The 16,952-nt window shown below is 42.6% G+C and overlaps 1 protein-coding gene across 1 annotated transcript in view; it reads right to left on the reverse strand.

Moving 5' to 3' along the window:
* LOC121614425 (low-density lipoprotein receptor-related protein 8-like) overlaps positions 1-16,952 on the reverse strand; it is a 73,826-nt gene that overhangs the window by 16,100 nt on the left and 40,774 nt on the right. Inside the window, exons 5-10 of the mRNA XM_041948272.1 lie at positions 13,058-13,447; positions 10,944-11,066; positions 9,412-9,534; positions 5,166-5,285; positions 4,410-4,535; positions 193-364 (exon numbers count right to left, since the gene is read on the reverse strand). Of these exons, the coding sequence (XP_041804206.1) occupies positions 193-364; positions 4,410-4,535; positions 5,166-5,285; positions 9,412-9,534; positions 10,944-11,066; positions 13,058-13,447 (1,054 nt within the window). The remainder of the gene's footprint in view (positions 1-192; positions 365-4,409; positions 4,536-5,165; positions 5,286-9,411; positions 9,535-10,943; positions 11,067-13,057; positions 13,448-16,952) is intronic.

The following is a 16,952-nucleotide window of genomic DNA, read 5'->3' on the forward strand; positions in this document are numbered from 1 at the left end:
GGGTACCTTGAGTAAATGTTGAGAATTTAAAAAAGTTAACAGCAAAAACACACAAAAAAGCTAAGGAATCAGGTTTAGTTTTCAAGTCCAAGATTGTGCTCCTGATTTGTGACAATGTTTCTGAAATAAAATTGGATTAGTAATCATAACTCAGGTCTCTGCTCTAAACTAAGTTGACTGCTCTTGGTTCACCTGTAGATTTTCCGGTGAAAGCGATCACACCAGAAGACACGGTTGTTGGCCACGTCCAGGTCCAGAGCCACAGCGTTCTTCTGGGTGGACACCACCTGGCTGTAGTCCCTCTTCACCGGGTCGATGCGTCGGATCTCGTGCCGGTTGGTGAACAGCAAGTAAGGGCTCTTCCCTGCACACAAAGCGGAGAACAGTTAATGGCCTGCTCTTGTGCAGACCTCACTGCCTAAGTGTGGGTAAGTTTAGCCAGCTAAGAATTACAGCAATTTAGAAAAGAGGCTGAAGCAGGACCATAGATTGTTAGTACAGTGGATAAATTATTGGCACGTGGATTTGTGATGTGTTTAGATACGGCCACAAATCCTCTATACACAGCATCACTTATATGATTCAAATTCAAAGTACAGTATAATATAATTAGTCTAACCTTTAGCCAGTGGAGTTAACATGGTCTTGATTTAGACTTGATTAGAAACAAGAAAAGATGGCTGTTCCTGCATGTCTGTCAATAATTAAACCTTAAAAAACATCGAGCATCATTCTGCTGCAGAGGAAGGACACAATAAAAGAGGATGCCCAGAAGCCCGAGAGAGTGTTTTTCAGCACAGCATCAAAAAGCTTTTCAGCTTTTTGTGCTGCACTCACGATGGTTGACCATGATTTGAGATGCCGCGTGTCAGGGAATGATGTTGTCATTCCTCTACAGTAATAACACTGAGGCTTCACCACAGAGTCAAAAAGCAGTGCAGCTTAAAGCACCGCTGCACATTTGTGGCACAGAAGTCAATACTCTAAATGCCATCTTTTACCACAGATACACTAAATAACATGACAAAGCTGGCGTGATACAGCTCAATATCCTCCTCTTACAACAGTATAGGGACAATAATCCTTCATTAAAAACTGCTGAATAGTTGCTGTATTGATCAGCGCGTCTGTGTGCATCATTAAGTTGTACGCTCCTTATTATCTTCTCCTTGCAAATATAGATCAGACGTACCTTAGCATTCAGCTCCTATTTGAACAGCAAACTGTCAACTTTCACACAGGCCATATAATTATATGAACATAAATGAGCATGCACACAGTAAAAGACAAACAATGCAGTCATTTCCTTGGCGAAGGTGAAGCAGACAGATTCCCTGCCTTTGCCTTTGCCACCTAACCCCAAAACAATAAGGATCAGTTACTGAGGTCCTGCGACACACAACCGCAACAGCATTAAAGCTGAACCCACAGAATAATGTTAACAGTATATTTTCATGCCTGCACTGTCTCTGCTATAGGGGCAGCTACACTTTGCAGGTCTCACCTGGCAGCCGAATGCATCTTAATGTGATCACTTGTGATTAGATTTTCCATTCCGCAATCCCATTTGATTTTATCAGAAGGAAAACTGTGACCACAACTGGCCGAGTCTACAGCCATGCTAGCAGCTCTGTGAGGCTGTACTTAGGTACAGCAGTGCTTTGAGCTAAATGCTAACATCAGCATGCCAACATGTTTGCAAGGATGATGCTAACATGCTTATGCTAAGCAGGCCTAAGTTCGCCATGATCGGCCGAGGCAGATTAATTGCACAAGTGTTAAGTCATTTTGACTTCATGATGGTGCTCGACTAGAAGTGATCACCAATCACCAGTGAGGTCAATTTATCCTGAGGGGGGCATGAATGTGTGAGAAAGTGTGTGCAATTCATCCAATATTCAATTCATCCAGTTGTTGAAACGCTTTATTTAAAAACCCACAAATGTTAGCCTCATGGTCAAAGTATCAACAAAAATCATAAAAACTCATCCCCGGGAAAGCATGAATGTCTGTACAAATTTAATGGCAATCCATCAAATCGATCAACACTGGCTTTCCCCAGAGCTATGCCGCTAGCATGGCTAAAAACACACATTTGCTTTCAGCCACAGAGCAATGGAAGGGGACTGCAGTGAATATTTGCATACTAGATAAAAAAAACTATACACAAAAAAACACAAAATGAGAAAGACAAAGCTGGAAACAAAACACTGACATGATGACGCAACATAACGCCATCATAGATGGAAGCACTTGGAGTTATGGTGTGGTATTAGCACACATATCTATTAGCACCGAGTGCCTTGTGTGTCCTTGTGTCATTTTGGGTGCATTCACACCTATTTTTAGAGCTGTCCACTTGTGATAAGGTCACCCACGATGCATTTTAATTAGACCAAAAGCTGAACAGGTGCTTTTATATCATCATGTCTTTAAGTTGCTTATAATTCTGGCAGGAAAGAGCCAAGTGGGTGACAGATACACTAACAGTGTGTGCCTGCAGGGAAGGTTTTATCACTCTGGCTAGCAACTACAGCCCACCTTTGTCTGGTAACATCTATATTGAGCCTTTTTTTCTGACACTGCATGGTAAAAGGATGGCAGCTGCAGCGTTATCTCTAGAGGCAGGTATGATATTCTCTCATTAATGGCATGCTTGCCTCAGATTTCCCTTTGACAGTCTGTGTCATAGACTCATTGTAGTATTGAACTCCTCCACGTTCCTTCTTTCTTCCCTTTCCTTCCTCTCCCGGCCCAAAGTCTGAATGACGACAGTGCTGTTCAGGACTTAGTGTTCTCAAAAACTGGCCATTACAATGACAACATTTCCAACCCCTCTAAAGAGGAAAATGGTCCCCCGCTGGTTTTATGGGCTGTCACAGCGATGGTGGTTTTCATTGCCTCAAAACCAAGTGGTGGAACTGCTGCATTCACTGAGATTCTGCTTTGGCTGCTTTTGACACATGGCCAGACACAGAGTTCTCTCCTGGCCATGATGAACTGATAGCAAACACACTGGGCAGTGATGCACAGAGAAATACACAAGTGGAGACAGAGGCAGGGGGCAGATACAATCCAAACACATATACAGTGTGTACAAATGCAAACACACACACACACACACAAACACACACATGATTGCCAAGCTTTGATATGAGCTCAGTTTAATTGAGGGAAATGAAATCGGAACATTTGATAGCCACAGGGACCAAGTCACCACATTTCATTTGACTCACTGTCTCTTGCCAATTAAATAATGCACATTTTGGGGGAAATGAAGTGCAAACATATACAGTGGCCTCTCTCTGTAATCCTCTTGCTAATAGCTCTTGGCCATAGTTGGAGGTCAAAGAAAATTAATTGGCCTCTTAGCAGTTCACTTTGTTCTTCACTAGTCTATCCACTGTTGTCAACAAGCCTAACAGGAGACCAGATTAAATTTGTTGTAATTAGCCTCCTCTGTGTCTCAGCCAGGTACCCCTGAAGAGTTGCTATACCTAATTATAAGTGTTCAGCATGGTGGAACATATCAGTCTGTCACTCAAACTGTCTAATGGGACGGGACAGTGGAGGACAGATTTGGCCTGGGAGAAACTGTGTGTGGCTGCTTTGCTGATACTTGAGTGCTTTTTTTTCTGTGATTTAGCAATTATGTCAGGCAAGTGCAGAGCAATGATAAGAACCGAAAGAAAGATGTTAGTGATTATGAAATGAGGAGGGTTTGACAGTGTGGTACAAAAGCTGAGAGTGAAGGGTTGCATTAATGAGGCATTGCAATATCTGAACGAATATCTTGTTATCAAGACTACAACGCAGCTTTTTAAACTTTCAGTGGGGGAACATTTTTCTTTGCAATGCAAAACTGGTTTTAAGTAGCAACTATATAGGTCATAAACTGCATACAAATGAAACCAACAAAACATGTTTTTTACCCTCTAATGCAGGAACATGATCTCTATCTCTGGTAGGGATGAACAGTTATTCAAAATATTATCACTTACAATATGGCCTAGTGCAATATCCAAATTGCAGGAGCTGCAATTTTTTGATAACGGTAAAATGTGTCACAACATACCATTAGAAACGAACCACTGTGGTGCTACAGAGATGCCCCAGCCTACAAATCATATTCTCCAGACATAATGGAACATGCTTGTTTGGTACAGACGCCATCAAAACTCATATCATCACTTTTCAGGGTTTTTTTCAATGAAAACAACATGCAAAAATTGCCATTCTCACTAAAGACTTGACTCATATTGTGATTGCAGTATCATTGTTCAGACCTGCTGGCATCCGTTCCAATCCATGTCCATTTTTTGACTCATTTTCAGCCTCAAAATACAAACCCTTGACTTCCTATTCTCTCACACACCCTGCATGGTTGACTGTAACACACTTTGACTCACCTTCTGCCTTGCAGGTCTTAGTAACAGGGTCCATCTCATAACCTTCACGGCATTCACACTTAAAATCCCCCTTGTAGTTGATGCAGATCTGGCTACAAGCATCTGGGTTCTCACACTCGTCAATGTCTGCGGGGAGGAGACGGAACAGAAGTAATCAATCAACTGAGAGACAGAGAGAGGCAGACACAGTCAGACAGAGACAGCCAGTAATCATTCACCCTCATGAGCTGCACAAGATAACTAAATTGTGATAACTAAATGATTTTCAGAGAATGACGGCTGCAGTCGAAGAGTTAATATGCACATCTGTAACTGCACGTGCTGGACAAACACAGACAGACGTCATTGGCGGTTAATGAGTCGACAATCAGACAGGGCGTACCCCTGTCGACTGCTCTGTTCTGCTTCCTTCCAGCAGATCTCAGGCTTTTTTCCTTGGGTGCGATATAGAAATGTGAGTGTTAAAAGGAAGGGGAAGGGTGTGAAGGACACAGTATATATGGGTGTGTGTGAGTGAGTGTGTGAGCGAGCAGTGTGACTGTGCTCGTTTCCCTGTGGGAGTGGCAGGCCGGGCACATTAAACAAAGACAGACAGCTCGAGAGCTGAGATCAGCCCAAAGCAATGCACCACACACACACACACACACACACACACACACACACACACACACACACAGACTCATAGTAGCTTGATCAGCAGCCAGCCTGCCACTTGATTTGTTTATCTATCTGTCTAACTCAAGTGCCTTTATTTACCACCACAAGTCTTTTTGTCCAGTAGCTGGTAACCAGTGGGGCACTGGCACTCAAAGCCGATTGGTCGGTCCATGCAGACGTGGGAGCAGCCGCCATTGTTGATCATACACTCATTCAGCCCTGGGAGACAAAGAAAAGACACCAGCAGTCAAATGCAGCCAATCACAGAGGAGGTACATAATGGTCGCTCAGTTGGTCATTGAAAAGGTCAAAATCAGACTCAGAAAAAAGGCTAAGCTGCATTTACTGTGAAATATTTGTGAAAAGGGTGTTTGAGAAGTAGAATGGCTTGTGATATCTGAAAAAGGTGTTTAAATATGTGTAACACATAGGTGAGGAAAATGGATATCATCTTCGTAATCTTTACTTTATCTTGGCTCTCATACTCAGCTCCTTTCCATCCTTTTTGAAATATTATCAGATGTTCTCAAGTGAAAAATCAAAGAGACGCAGCATCACACGGGGTGAGCTCTTAAACCGGGAATCGGGTCCATGTGCAGGGATATGAAATATGTGCGTAGGTGGGATTAATTCTGTGAACTGGGAGTCTGAGGTGCCCCATAAGGTTCGATCACTGGAGAGAGTGAGGACATATAAATTAAACAGGCACACTGCTTAAATAGAGGCAGAGTGATGTAAAAGCATCCGGAGAATGAAAGAAGTGAAAAAAAACAAGATGTAAAAACACAACCACTCTCATTTAAAACTAGGTCAAAGCAGCTGGCACAAGGTTGGCTCACAATAAAGAGGGCAGAGGCAGTTAGATTTGATTGTGCTGCACACAACAGCTATGATTTACTTCATAGTGAGAACGGCTCAAAAGTCACTGGCTGAAATTTAAGGGTCAATTTTTTTGCACCACAAATGTTTTCAATACAGCTGAAGAATTGAAAAAAATTGAAGAAACAAATTTGAATTCTGTCTCCTCTTGGGTTTCCTACTACAGTTTTTAGCTTTGCTGCCTAAATGTCCCTCGATATTTGCTGCATTCACATTACGACGTGCATGGAAACGTTTAAAGGCACAGAAAGAAACCTTGATCTCTAATCATTAAAGCAAATCCTTACAGAAAACACTCATACATCAGTGCAACACACAATAAGGAAATCACCTGGAAAGCCGGCGCTGCGCCGCATAATTTAAAAGGCAATACAGCCTGCAGGGGCTGGTAGATGTGTGGGTCTCTAAATCGGAGAATATGTTTCAGGTGGGTGGCGGGTGGATGATTTATGCGTGTATGTGGATTTGGATGACGTAAGTGCTGATCTGCGCATCAATATTAGACCTACATAGAGAAGCATTACCGTATCATTTCACTGTTGCAGTCTTACAGAACAGTAGCAGCTCTTCAGCACACTTTGCATGAAAAAACCCCAAAACTATTGTGTGAACGAACCAGAGAAGGTAAGCCGACTGAGTGAAAGCTACGATCACCGGAAAATAATGCTCTCCAACACTTCATTCAATGAAGCACAGGCTTTGCTTTTACACAAACAATTGAGCATGACTGCACAATGAACAACTGGAAAGGGCCGATAAAGAGAGGGACGGTTCAACTGCAGGAGAGACCGCACTCCTCAATGCGAGACAGCGCTTAATTCTGTTAACAGCATCCAACCCAATCTAGAGTAACACATTTGTCAATAGCCAGTGAGCTTTATATCATTAGTCAATGAAAGCAGGGAGTGTGTGTTTGTAAACAGTACGACCAACACAGTCACTGGCTCCAGAGTGAAACTTCAATAGCTGAACGTATAAGCGACAAACCGCAAAAATACATCAACCTTTTCATATTCTTCAGCTTTCACATTTTCACATCACATACATCTGCTTTCCTTTTGTCGATGTCTGTCTGAGCCAGTATAGAGTGTTGCCCTAAAGAAAATTGGCATTCAATTCCAATAAATTTCTATGCAAATTTAGCAGAGACTTTTATTTTGAAAGGATGCAATGCTGTATCTCTTTAAGTGTTGCTTTTATATTTTATTAGAGTAAATACATTTTAATGTTATACTCTGTTTTAGGAAATGTTTTGTGTTTGCACAGGAAGCTAAACCTCATGGCAACGACTCCACTTCACTGCAGCATGTCGCTTTTGCACAATGATTTTTGTGCAGATTGAGCAAACGAGATTAACATGTTAATTTGGAGGCTTTCGAGATCCAGGCAGGCGGATCTTGTTACCTTTAGACTGAGCCAGGCTTGCTGTCTCCCCCTTTTTCCAGTCTTTGTGCTAAGCTAAGATAACCGGCTGCTGGCTCCTGCATAATATTTACAGTACAGCCATGAAAGTGACATCAATCTTGCAATCTAAGTATTCACAAGAACGCAAATAAGTGTATTTCCCTCAGTAAAGATACTTTAAACAAGTGTAGAGTGAATGTATTGATATCTGTAGTGTTGAGACGGTGTTGGCTTGTGCTGTTTAGGTTGTTCCACACCATACATGCACAAAGAGCATTTATGCAAGAGTCGTGGTCCTGGTTTACTAAACAACACAGAGTTAGACCCATGACCAGCAATGCACTGACTGCAGGGATCCAAGACGACCTGTTCATCTCATCTGTGGAGCTTTGAGGAAAGGAGCTTTGCTCGCTGCGCAACACTGACACTCCAAAGATTGACTGAAGGTTACGTTTGTGGGAAAACGTTCCTCTTTGCTTTGTGTAACTGCCAGCAGGCTTCAAGTGCTGCGACCGCCGGCATTAAATTCCCATCTTTAATTCAGCTGGATGGATGACAGCAACCCGCCACTCACAGTAACTCTCGCTAACTCCCTTCATGTCTGTTCAGAATTAACTGCAGACGGAAGTAAGACCTAGATGTATCTGTATTTGAGGACTCACTCATCCCTGTTTCTTTGAGGGGGCTGGGTGTGTAACATGTACGCCCCCGGAGAGGCCCTGTGTGACAACAGCTTTTTGCAGTCCACTTCCAAGGACAGCCACGATTTAGAGGTCACTTCTCCTTTCCCATGGGCAAACAATCATGACGTCTCTCCTTTTCTTGCCCACCTCCATCTCTCTGTCTCTCTCTCACCATGGTAACCCATTATGTACTACCTATTTTCAGCCGTTCCTCTCAGTGGAAGCTGGGAGTGATGGTGCAGTGTTAAGAAATGAATGGGGTGCAGAGTAATGAGTTGGTGCTGTGGTAATATGCCATTATTTCTAATGACATGGAAAACAAAGGAAAACATTTGCTTGCGCGCAGAGAGAAACGTGTTGTCTTTATTTTCCTCTGATGTAAGGCTGATGCTGCAAAGGCAATCACACCAAACATCTACGTGTAAGTGTGTTTCAGAGCGGCGGGAAGTATTATTGTTTCTCTGTGTCTAGTTTTTTTTGCGTGTGCGTGTGTTTTGGTTGGGGAACATCTTGCGAGTGAACGGCTGAGCGAGCAGAGCGATGAGCTAGGTGTGTGTGGACACGCTTTTAATGAGCTGAAAACAAGACCTGAGTTGAAGGAGAAAGGGGGGGGATATGAGGAGAGAGAGGGAGGAAGAGATGGTGGTGGAGGAGAATTACTCTCTGGAATACCTGTTTCGGTCTTGCAATTTCCGTCCCTGGCAGAGGTCAGTCTACTCTGTCAGCTTGTCACTTCTCCCTTCATAACTTCATGTTCCTCTAAGGAAGGTTTGTCTGTTCCTCACTCTCTCATTTCATTAACTTTCTCAGTGAGCTCTTTAACACGGAGGGAAACTGATAAACACAGTCTTTTGTTCCTTTAAGCCAGACATCACTCCCATTTACTCGTGGTCAGTAAAATAAGTGATGAGATGAACACAGGAAGAGAGATGCAGAACAGAGAGATTATCACAGAGCAGAAGAAGCCTTCTTCTGCTGTCTGATGGTAATTAGTACATGCAGGCTCTAGTTCTCATCAATGGAGGCTGCTGCTAATTTGAGTGCGCCTCCGAAGCCTTTGAAATGCAAGGTAATAGGAGGGAGGTAGTTGCATTTTGTTATGGCAAACACAATTAAGATGCTACATTAACTGCTTGAATTCATTTACGTTCGTATGCACATGCTCCCTGATTGCGCAGGCCGGGACAGAAACTCCACTGACACACACACACTTTCCCATCATTTCATACTACTGGGAGAGAAAGACGATAAAGCTTCTACTTAAAAGCTGACTAGGCAAAAAGTCATAAACTTAATTTGCATCAAGGGTGAAGGAGCTTTTGTTGAAAGCTGACACAAGGTTACAACCAAGTCAGCATGTGCAGAAAAACTCCTCTTACCGCACTCTTTCTTTGGCTCATCTGATCGGTCCTTGCAGTCCTTCGCAGAGTCACAAACCTTGGAGCTGTCAATGCACTCTCCATTCTTACACAGGAACTTCAGGGGTCCTTCACATTTGGTGGCTGCAACAGAAAATCAGATATGATAAGCATCTACACTATCAACATCATGAACATCTATTTGCATAAGCTACCGCAAAATGATTCACACCCTTATGCATCTAGAAGTGTGTGAAGCCAAACTGAATATCTCCAGTGACTCGCCAAATTATTAAGGCTCACATGAAACAAGTGACACCAAAAAATACTTCCCACTCAGATATTCATATCAGCCCACATAAAAAAGCCTCATGTAATAAAAACTGAACTTTAATTTGGTCCAGTTTCACAGTGCTGGAGCTTAATTTCCGGCAAAATAATTTTGCAGTACTCCGGTGAATTATGCATCATAGTCAGAGGAGGGAGAAGTAATGAAATCAGCTTAAAAAAATGCAGTGGGCTGGATCGACACAACATAACATCAGTGGTCATTACATGCAATTATTTTCACAATAATTTATGCACAGACAAATCCCACATAAGTTTATTTAAAGGAAGCTACTACATGGCCTGCATTTTCCTGCAATAGCCATTTGGTGTATTTACACATTGTGGTTACATCTCTATACGGTTGTCTTCATCATTAGTGGTGCTGGATTCCTACCTACCAGCCAACCTTCACAGGAGGAATCCCCAGGAAACGACGCAGCATGCATTCCAGCGTTATGTTATCTCACTGATATGAGCCTTTTTAATGTTCACTCTCTTTCCCAGAGCTGTAGTAAGTTCCTGCTAAGTGTAAGTGTTCAGTTGTTGACACACGGGGTGGCTTTTAACGAGGCAGCCATGAAATGCAATGCATTCATTGCTGCTGTAAATGCAATCTTCATCAAGACAGTCGCTCGTCTTTTTTGACAGCAGATGAGTTTTAAACATTGAATGGAGTAATGGATCAAGCAGGAGCAGCCACAGTGAGCTGTCTGATGAGGAATTGTAGGCGACAGGGTGCATGTATCCAACTTCTAAGCAAGGTAGCCAACTTTTGCCGACTGTGCTGCTGCTGTGAGCAGCGTGAACTCAGACTGTGCTACAACTCTGAAATCTTATATTTGACTTTGTCTTAAACCAGCAAACACAGAGCAGACAAGCACATCAAAAGGCAGTTGTAGCATTTACTGTAATATCACACTTTTATCATAAATCCCCTTTATTTCTATAACAAATACAGCCTTAAATTAGCAGATCAAACATGTCATCACAAAGTCATCACTGGCTATCACAAACTCCCTCTTGTTTTAAAGTATTTCACGCAGGCAGACGTGTGCAAATGGCAGCAGCACACTGAATCAAATATAATGTAAATACCAGACAGAACAAACAGGAAGACTTATTCAAACAGACGCTTGCATAAAAGATGAAGACAGGTGAACAGGCAGAGAGGAGGACAAATTCTGGCATCCAGACATGCAGACAGCACTGACAGGTGTACCCACCGTTGACACAGCCGGATTCATCGCTGTGGTCAGGACAGTCATGGACCTTGTTACACTGCTTGGTGCCGTGGATGCAGGAACCGTCACCGCACTGGAACTCATCAGGGCGACACGTCAACAGGGCTGTAAGAGGCACACGCACACACACACACTCACATAAACACACACTTGTAAATTTGTAAATCCCCTTTAATCCCTTCAAGAGGAACACAACATCCTGGGCTCAAAACCAACCCAAGACCTTTAGTAGCATTTCAGTCGATCAATTCCTCTCTCTTCTTCTTTCAGTCTCTCTTCTTTCCTCTCTAATAAAGGCACGACGTGCCCAGGAATGTGTTTTTCAAAAATAAAATGGAGAAGCACGCATGAAATCAAAAATGTCGTGCAATAACATAAAGCACTGTACTTCATTCCATTCACAGCCTGTGTTAGGTGCTGCCTAGGACAGAGGAAGTCAACCTGAGGGCGTGTGATGAATGATTTTCAATATAGGAACGCAAAGATGGAGGCTGCGTGAAGCCACACCAAATTTCATTAATATCCCAAGCACAGACAAGCTTTTCATCAACTGGGCCCAGTATGCTCATATAACTCCTCTCTAAACCACACTAAAAAGCAATATATATGACTGAGGGGGATATGATTTAGTGTTATCACAGGATGAGCAGGACAGAGGGAATGTACTGGAGACAGACCGCTGCAGCCTGGACACACATGTGCACACACAAACACACAGGAACATACTCTGTTTGTCTGTAGATCAATCTAGAGATCTGATTGGCAATAACGTCGCGCTGCATACAGACACATGCATGCACACACTGTCCATGCATAAAAATATATTGATGAATCACATTAACATTTGTCTTCAGCTGACAAGTTGGCACGAAATTCAATTTATATGGCAAAGCAATCCTCACACAGACATTAAAGTATGTGAATGTGGCGAAGATGGGGAAGCTGGAGCTTAAAGGCGTTGCAGGGTAACCTCTGGACAAATACGAGGATGTCCCTCGAACCGTCTCCAGGCCCCTCTCTTAATGCAGGGATCCAGTTGGCTAAGAAAACATCAATCTCTTTTAAGTGCTGCTTATGTGACACCGCAGAGTGTGAGAGGTGGGCCTGATGTGTGCACCACACATCTTGATAATGAATAGTGGGACTATCTGGGCTTCGCACTCTGGCTTAGTGAGACAAGGGCTTCAGGGCTCCCCCATCCATGACCAGTTAATAGGAAAACCTGTTTTATCACAAGGCCCCATCTTCACACTGTGTTTATCAACAGAAACACATTCTTTACCAGACACATTTAAAAAAAAATAACAAACATCAAACCTTCCCTCGAATCCCAGCGGAGTGGAAATGTGCTAAATGGAAAGTAACACCTCAGAAGAAGAAGGAAGTATCATTTGTTCCAGTCTCAATATCTTAACGTACCGTCCACACAGAGAAAATGCAAAGTAAAACCGACCTTCAGTGTAATAACTTCTGAATGTGATGGATTTGACTGGTCTGAAGCTTTCTATGAGTATAACAAATGTACAAACTCTATGTGCAACTAGTTAAAATATTTATATCAGTGATACATTATATGCAGAATCTAATGAGGAAAAACAACTCGGTCCCAAACACTGTGCGACACATGTATGCATATTATATCAACATATATGATTTAAACAAGATGGGAACCAACAGAAATGTCAACAGCTGAGTGCAAAAGATAAGCACATTTTAAGAAGTGCCCTTTTACACACATACATCTACAGTGAAACTACTTACTCAAAACCTGCTTAGAATTAGCATGAGGGAAGTAACGGAGACGCAATTATAGCTTCCTCACTCAGAGATCACTGCTTACATGTGCATCATTCTCTATTGTACTGAAAATATCCTTCAGCCCACTTACATATTCCACATGTAGAGAAACCCTTTCAGACAGAGCAGCATTGTCCCACATCAATGTAAGCAAAGTGGACAGCCTTTGTGAAGATGAATAGAGGGATAGTCTTTTTACAATAAAGAATGCATGACAAAAAAATAGAATACAAGAGGGTACAGCATCAGGGGCGGAAGGCAAGGAGATGCAAAGAAAAGCAACACAAAGGGAAACTCACGGCAGTCAGACTCATCAGACTTGTCCTTGCAGTCTGGATCTCCGTCACACTTCCAGGTCAGCCGCACACACTCCCCGTTGGCACAGCGAAACTCCCCCGCAGTGCAGTTTGCCCTGCGGTTCGGCAGGTACGGGACCCCGTCGCCGCCGCAGCGCTCCGGCCCCTCGTCCGAGCTGTCGGAGCAGTCGGGGTCTCCGTCGCAGCTCCACATGAGCGGCACACACTCTGAGGTGTTACAGCGGAGATGGTTGGGCCCGCAGGTCAGAGGGGAGGCGCACTTGAGCTCATCGCTGCCGTCTCCACAGTCGTCGTCACCGTCGCACACGTACACGGTGGCCAAGCACTTGCGGTTGGCGCACATGAACTCGCCGCTGGGGCAGGCTTTGGCATCTAGAGGAAAGACAGAAAGACACGACACTCAGGAAGCGAGCAAGCGAGGGCCTGCAGCCTCTGTAGGCGAAACATTTCTTTCTAGTTTACAGTTTTGTCAATATTCTGCTAACTCTCCTTTAATTGCTGAAAAGTGGAATTTAAGGAATGTGTTTAGAGGCCTGTGCTTTAAAATGAACACGCAATTTCACAGATATAAAAAAATGCACACCAGAGTCTACGTTTTTTGCTCACAGTGCATGAAATAAAAGATGACGCTTGAACACTGGCTACAGCTGTAGGTGGATGAGCGACAGTACGACAAAAAGTGAGGAACTTAAACTTAAAGAAGCTTCAAATATAGGGACGTGGTAATAGAAATAGGGTTCTCACACAGGTTGAAAGTCAAATATTGGTATTACAACTGGGGAAGAAACAGATGGGAGGTGGTGGACAGGAAGAGAGGGGATGATGGGGTTATCACGAGGAGATGGCGAGAGGCTTCCTCTCCTGCAGAGTGAAAGATAATAGAGCTCTCTCTGCCATCAGTCCCCCTCTTCTCACTGATCATCTCTTATTGTGGTACTTCCTCCTCTCTCAAAAGATTCTTCTCTCTCTAGGGTTTGTTTTTTTTCTTTGTCTGCTCCCTCGTTCATCTTTCTCTCATCCGTGCCCACATGGAGAAATTGGTTATCAATATACGGTACGTTAACACACATGCCTACATACTATAAACTACAGCTGACATTGTACCATACAAACGTAGAAAGCAGGAACTACAGGGACAGTCAAGTTGAGAAAAATGTCTGAAGGCTACAAAGTCAAGCTGTGCGACAGATATAGGCTGTAACCCAAAAAGAAAAGAACATCATTGCCACAGTCCTTGCACGGGATCATTAGCTTTTAGGAACCTAGCTTATCTAGTGTTATTTTTTTCCTCCACTGTGATTAGATTTAGCTACGGCATCATATATAGGCTACAATTCCAAATTACAGAAACAGGGAAAGGTGGGTAAATTAGCTTTAGGGCTAGGTGTGGCTAGCTCATCAGCTAACTTAACTAGCCAGAGTGCAGTCACTGAAGTGTGGTTATCTCCGTTTTGTAGTACCTGCAAATTACACATGACCGGAGTTATTTAAAGAAAGATTTTGGTCATGAAAACCTGATACAAATTCCTTGTATGTGTACACATGCTTGGCCAATTGAGCTGATTCTGAGTATGGGCCTTGTTCCTTATTAATTGGAAATGGAAAAGGAAGGAAAAGTCTGTAATGCACCTCTCCTCTTCACAAAGCCAACCTCAAGGCTTATGTAAATCCTCTTCTCTCTCTCTGTCTCTCTACCTGTTCCAGCTTTCTACGCCTATGCTCACATCTGAACAAAAGCTCTCAGGCTGTGAAGACAGTCAGGGTTCTCACTGTGAGCCCATCGCTGCACAGAGGGCAGCACAGGGAGACGCAGAACCTGATATTTACACAAACCACAGGGAGTTCAGCTTCCAACGCCGCTGCCGTTGGCTGTTAAGGCTGGTTACAGGAATGGATTGCTGTTTTAAAATATTTTACACCGAGCTTTGTAAAGTGGTAGCATATTGTCAGTGACCTGCGGGAGAAATCGCACATCTCCCAAAGATAAACTACCTGGTTTGGTCCTGATTTTATGTGCATACATACACAGTTCATTTTAACTGACAGTGATTTGTAGATAAAAACACTGATTCGTATTTAAATGGATACCAGTTTGTTTTGAGTAGAAATGAAAGGCATCAGCGTTTAAAAATCAGTAAAAAATAATAACAAGTCTGTGTCCTTGGTCCACTGTTTGAAACCTGAACACTAGAAGCAAAAACAATCAAAAACAGCTTCAGAAAAAAGAGAAATCAAATATCATAGTTGAGTGGAAAATCAAATGCGTTCCCACGTGCTGTTTAACTGGGTGAACAAACATCAGATGTAAGATAGTGTCCTAATTACTATCCTTCGTAATTACACCATATGTTGTGTCACTATTTTCTCCCCTGCAAACATCAGCGCTCACTTAATTTACTGGTACAGACATGACTGCCACAGCAGCACGGGGAAAGCAACTGAAACCAAAAACAAGTGCGGTGGATTCAGTTCAGTGAAAGGGTTTATACTCATCAATATTAAACAAGCTCCATCTGATTCTCGTGTGTTTTATAACTACTGTGCCTGTTATGCCTCTACCCTCGCTACATACTAATTTGACACTAAATAATTAAAGAGATTCAATAGACATGTGCGTTATTGCACAGGGGGCAGAGCATTAGTAATGTACATGAGTGGCCTGGTTACACCGGAAACTTTGTTTTCCAGTGGGGGTCCTGAGTAAAGAATTTCAAGACTTTTGAGCAACTTGGAGCTGACAGACCGCCGGCGTACATTGTGGTACAAGTCAGTGGGTTTTAAATGATGAATAAACCACAGTGGGACCCAGCATTTCACTCAGTGGGTTGAACTTTCAGATTTATTATCTATTCACATAATTTGATATGGCTGCTTCAACAAAAGCAGGAAACTAACACACTAAACACCAAACGGATGTGGATATATGTATGCGTACAGTATATTGCATGTAGAGTATTACTGTACAGTATATGTATGTATGTTCATACATAGAAATGTTGTGTTTGCTGTAATGTACAGCAACTTTCAGTTGTCAGTCTGTTATTTGATCCGCTACTTTGGTCCACACTGAAATATCTCAGAGATTATTAGATGGATTGCTGTGAAATTTAGTACAGACATTCACGGTTTCCAGAAGATGACGCCTACAGACTTTACTGACTTTTAACATGTTAAACTAAAATGGGGAACACGCGAAACATTATACCTGCTAAACATTATACCATACATTATAAATACAGCCTTACAGAGCCACTAGCGGGACTGCAAACTATTGTTCTTCTTATGAAAGACCATCAACTTAATTTGAAAGGGTTATAACTAAAAATATCTTGCCTAATAAGCCCTTTTCTCAGGCGATCTTTCCTTTAGCATCAAGGCGAAACATTTTAAAAATGTTTTCTGATCCTGAAATACAAAATCAAACTATGTTAGTAAAAGCTTTACTGAGTTTGCTTCAGCTCCCTGTTTTGCTTCAGCTCTGCATTTTCTACACACAGACTACCTTGATTCTTCATGTTATTAAAGAAAACTTTCTAGCTACAGTAAATTATGCATAATGAAATAGAAAATACACTATAAGGGCAACTAATAAAAACTCCATTAATATGCTAAATTCACTGAGAGCTTTGCACAGCTATATATTTTTAATTCCTTGGTGAAACCCACTTTACTTCTCCTGGCGGCTTTAGTGATGGGAGATGGTTGCCAGCGACAACTGGTGGCTCTGCTGTAAAGGCAAGAGATGACTAGTCGTTCTGTTCTCATGAGCATTACGGCTGATGAGTGTGTGCTGCGTGAATAGTGCATAGTTGGGATGCATGAAGGAAAGGCAGAATAAAGGTAAGGAAATCATTTTTAGCATAGGAGGGTGGAAAGA

The sequence above is a fragment of the Chelmon rostratus genome, chromosome 12 (genome assembly GCF_017976325.1).
Source record: "Chelmon rostratus isolate fCheRos1 chromosome 12, fCheRos1.pri, whole genome shotgun sequence".
NCBI classification, from domain to species: domain Eukaryota; kingdom Metazoa; phylum Chordata; class Actinopteri; order Chaetodontiformes; family Chaetodontidae; genus Chelmon; species Chelmon rostratus.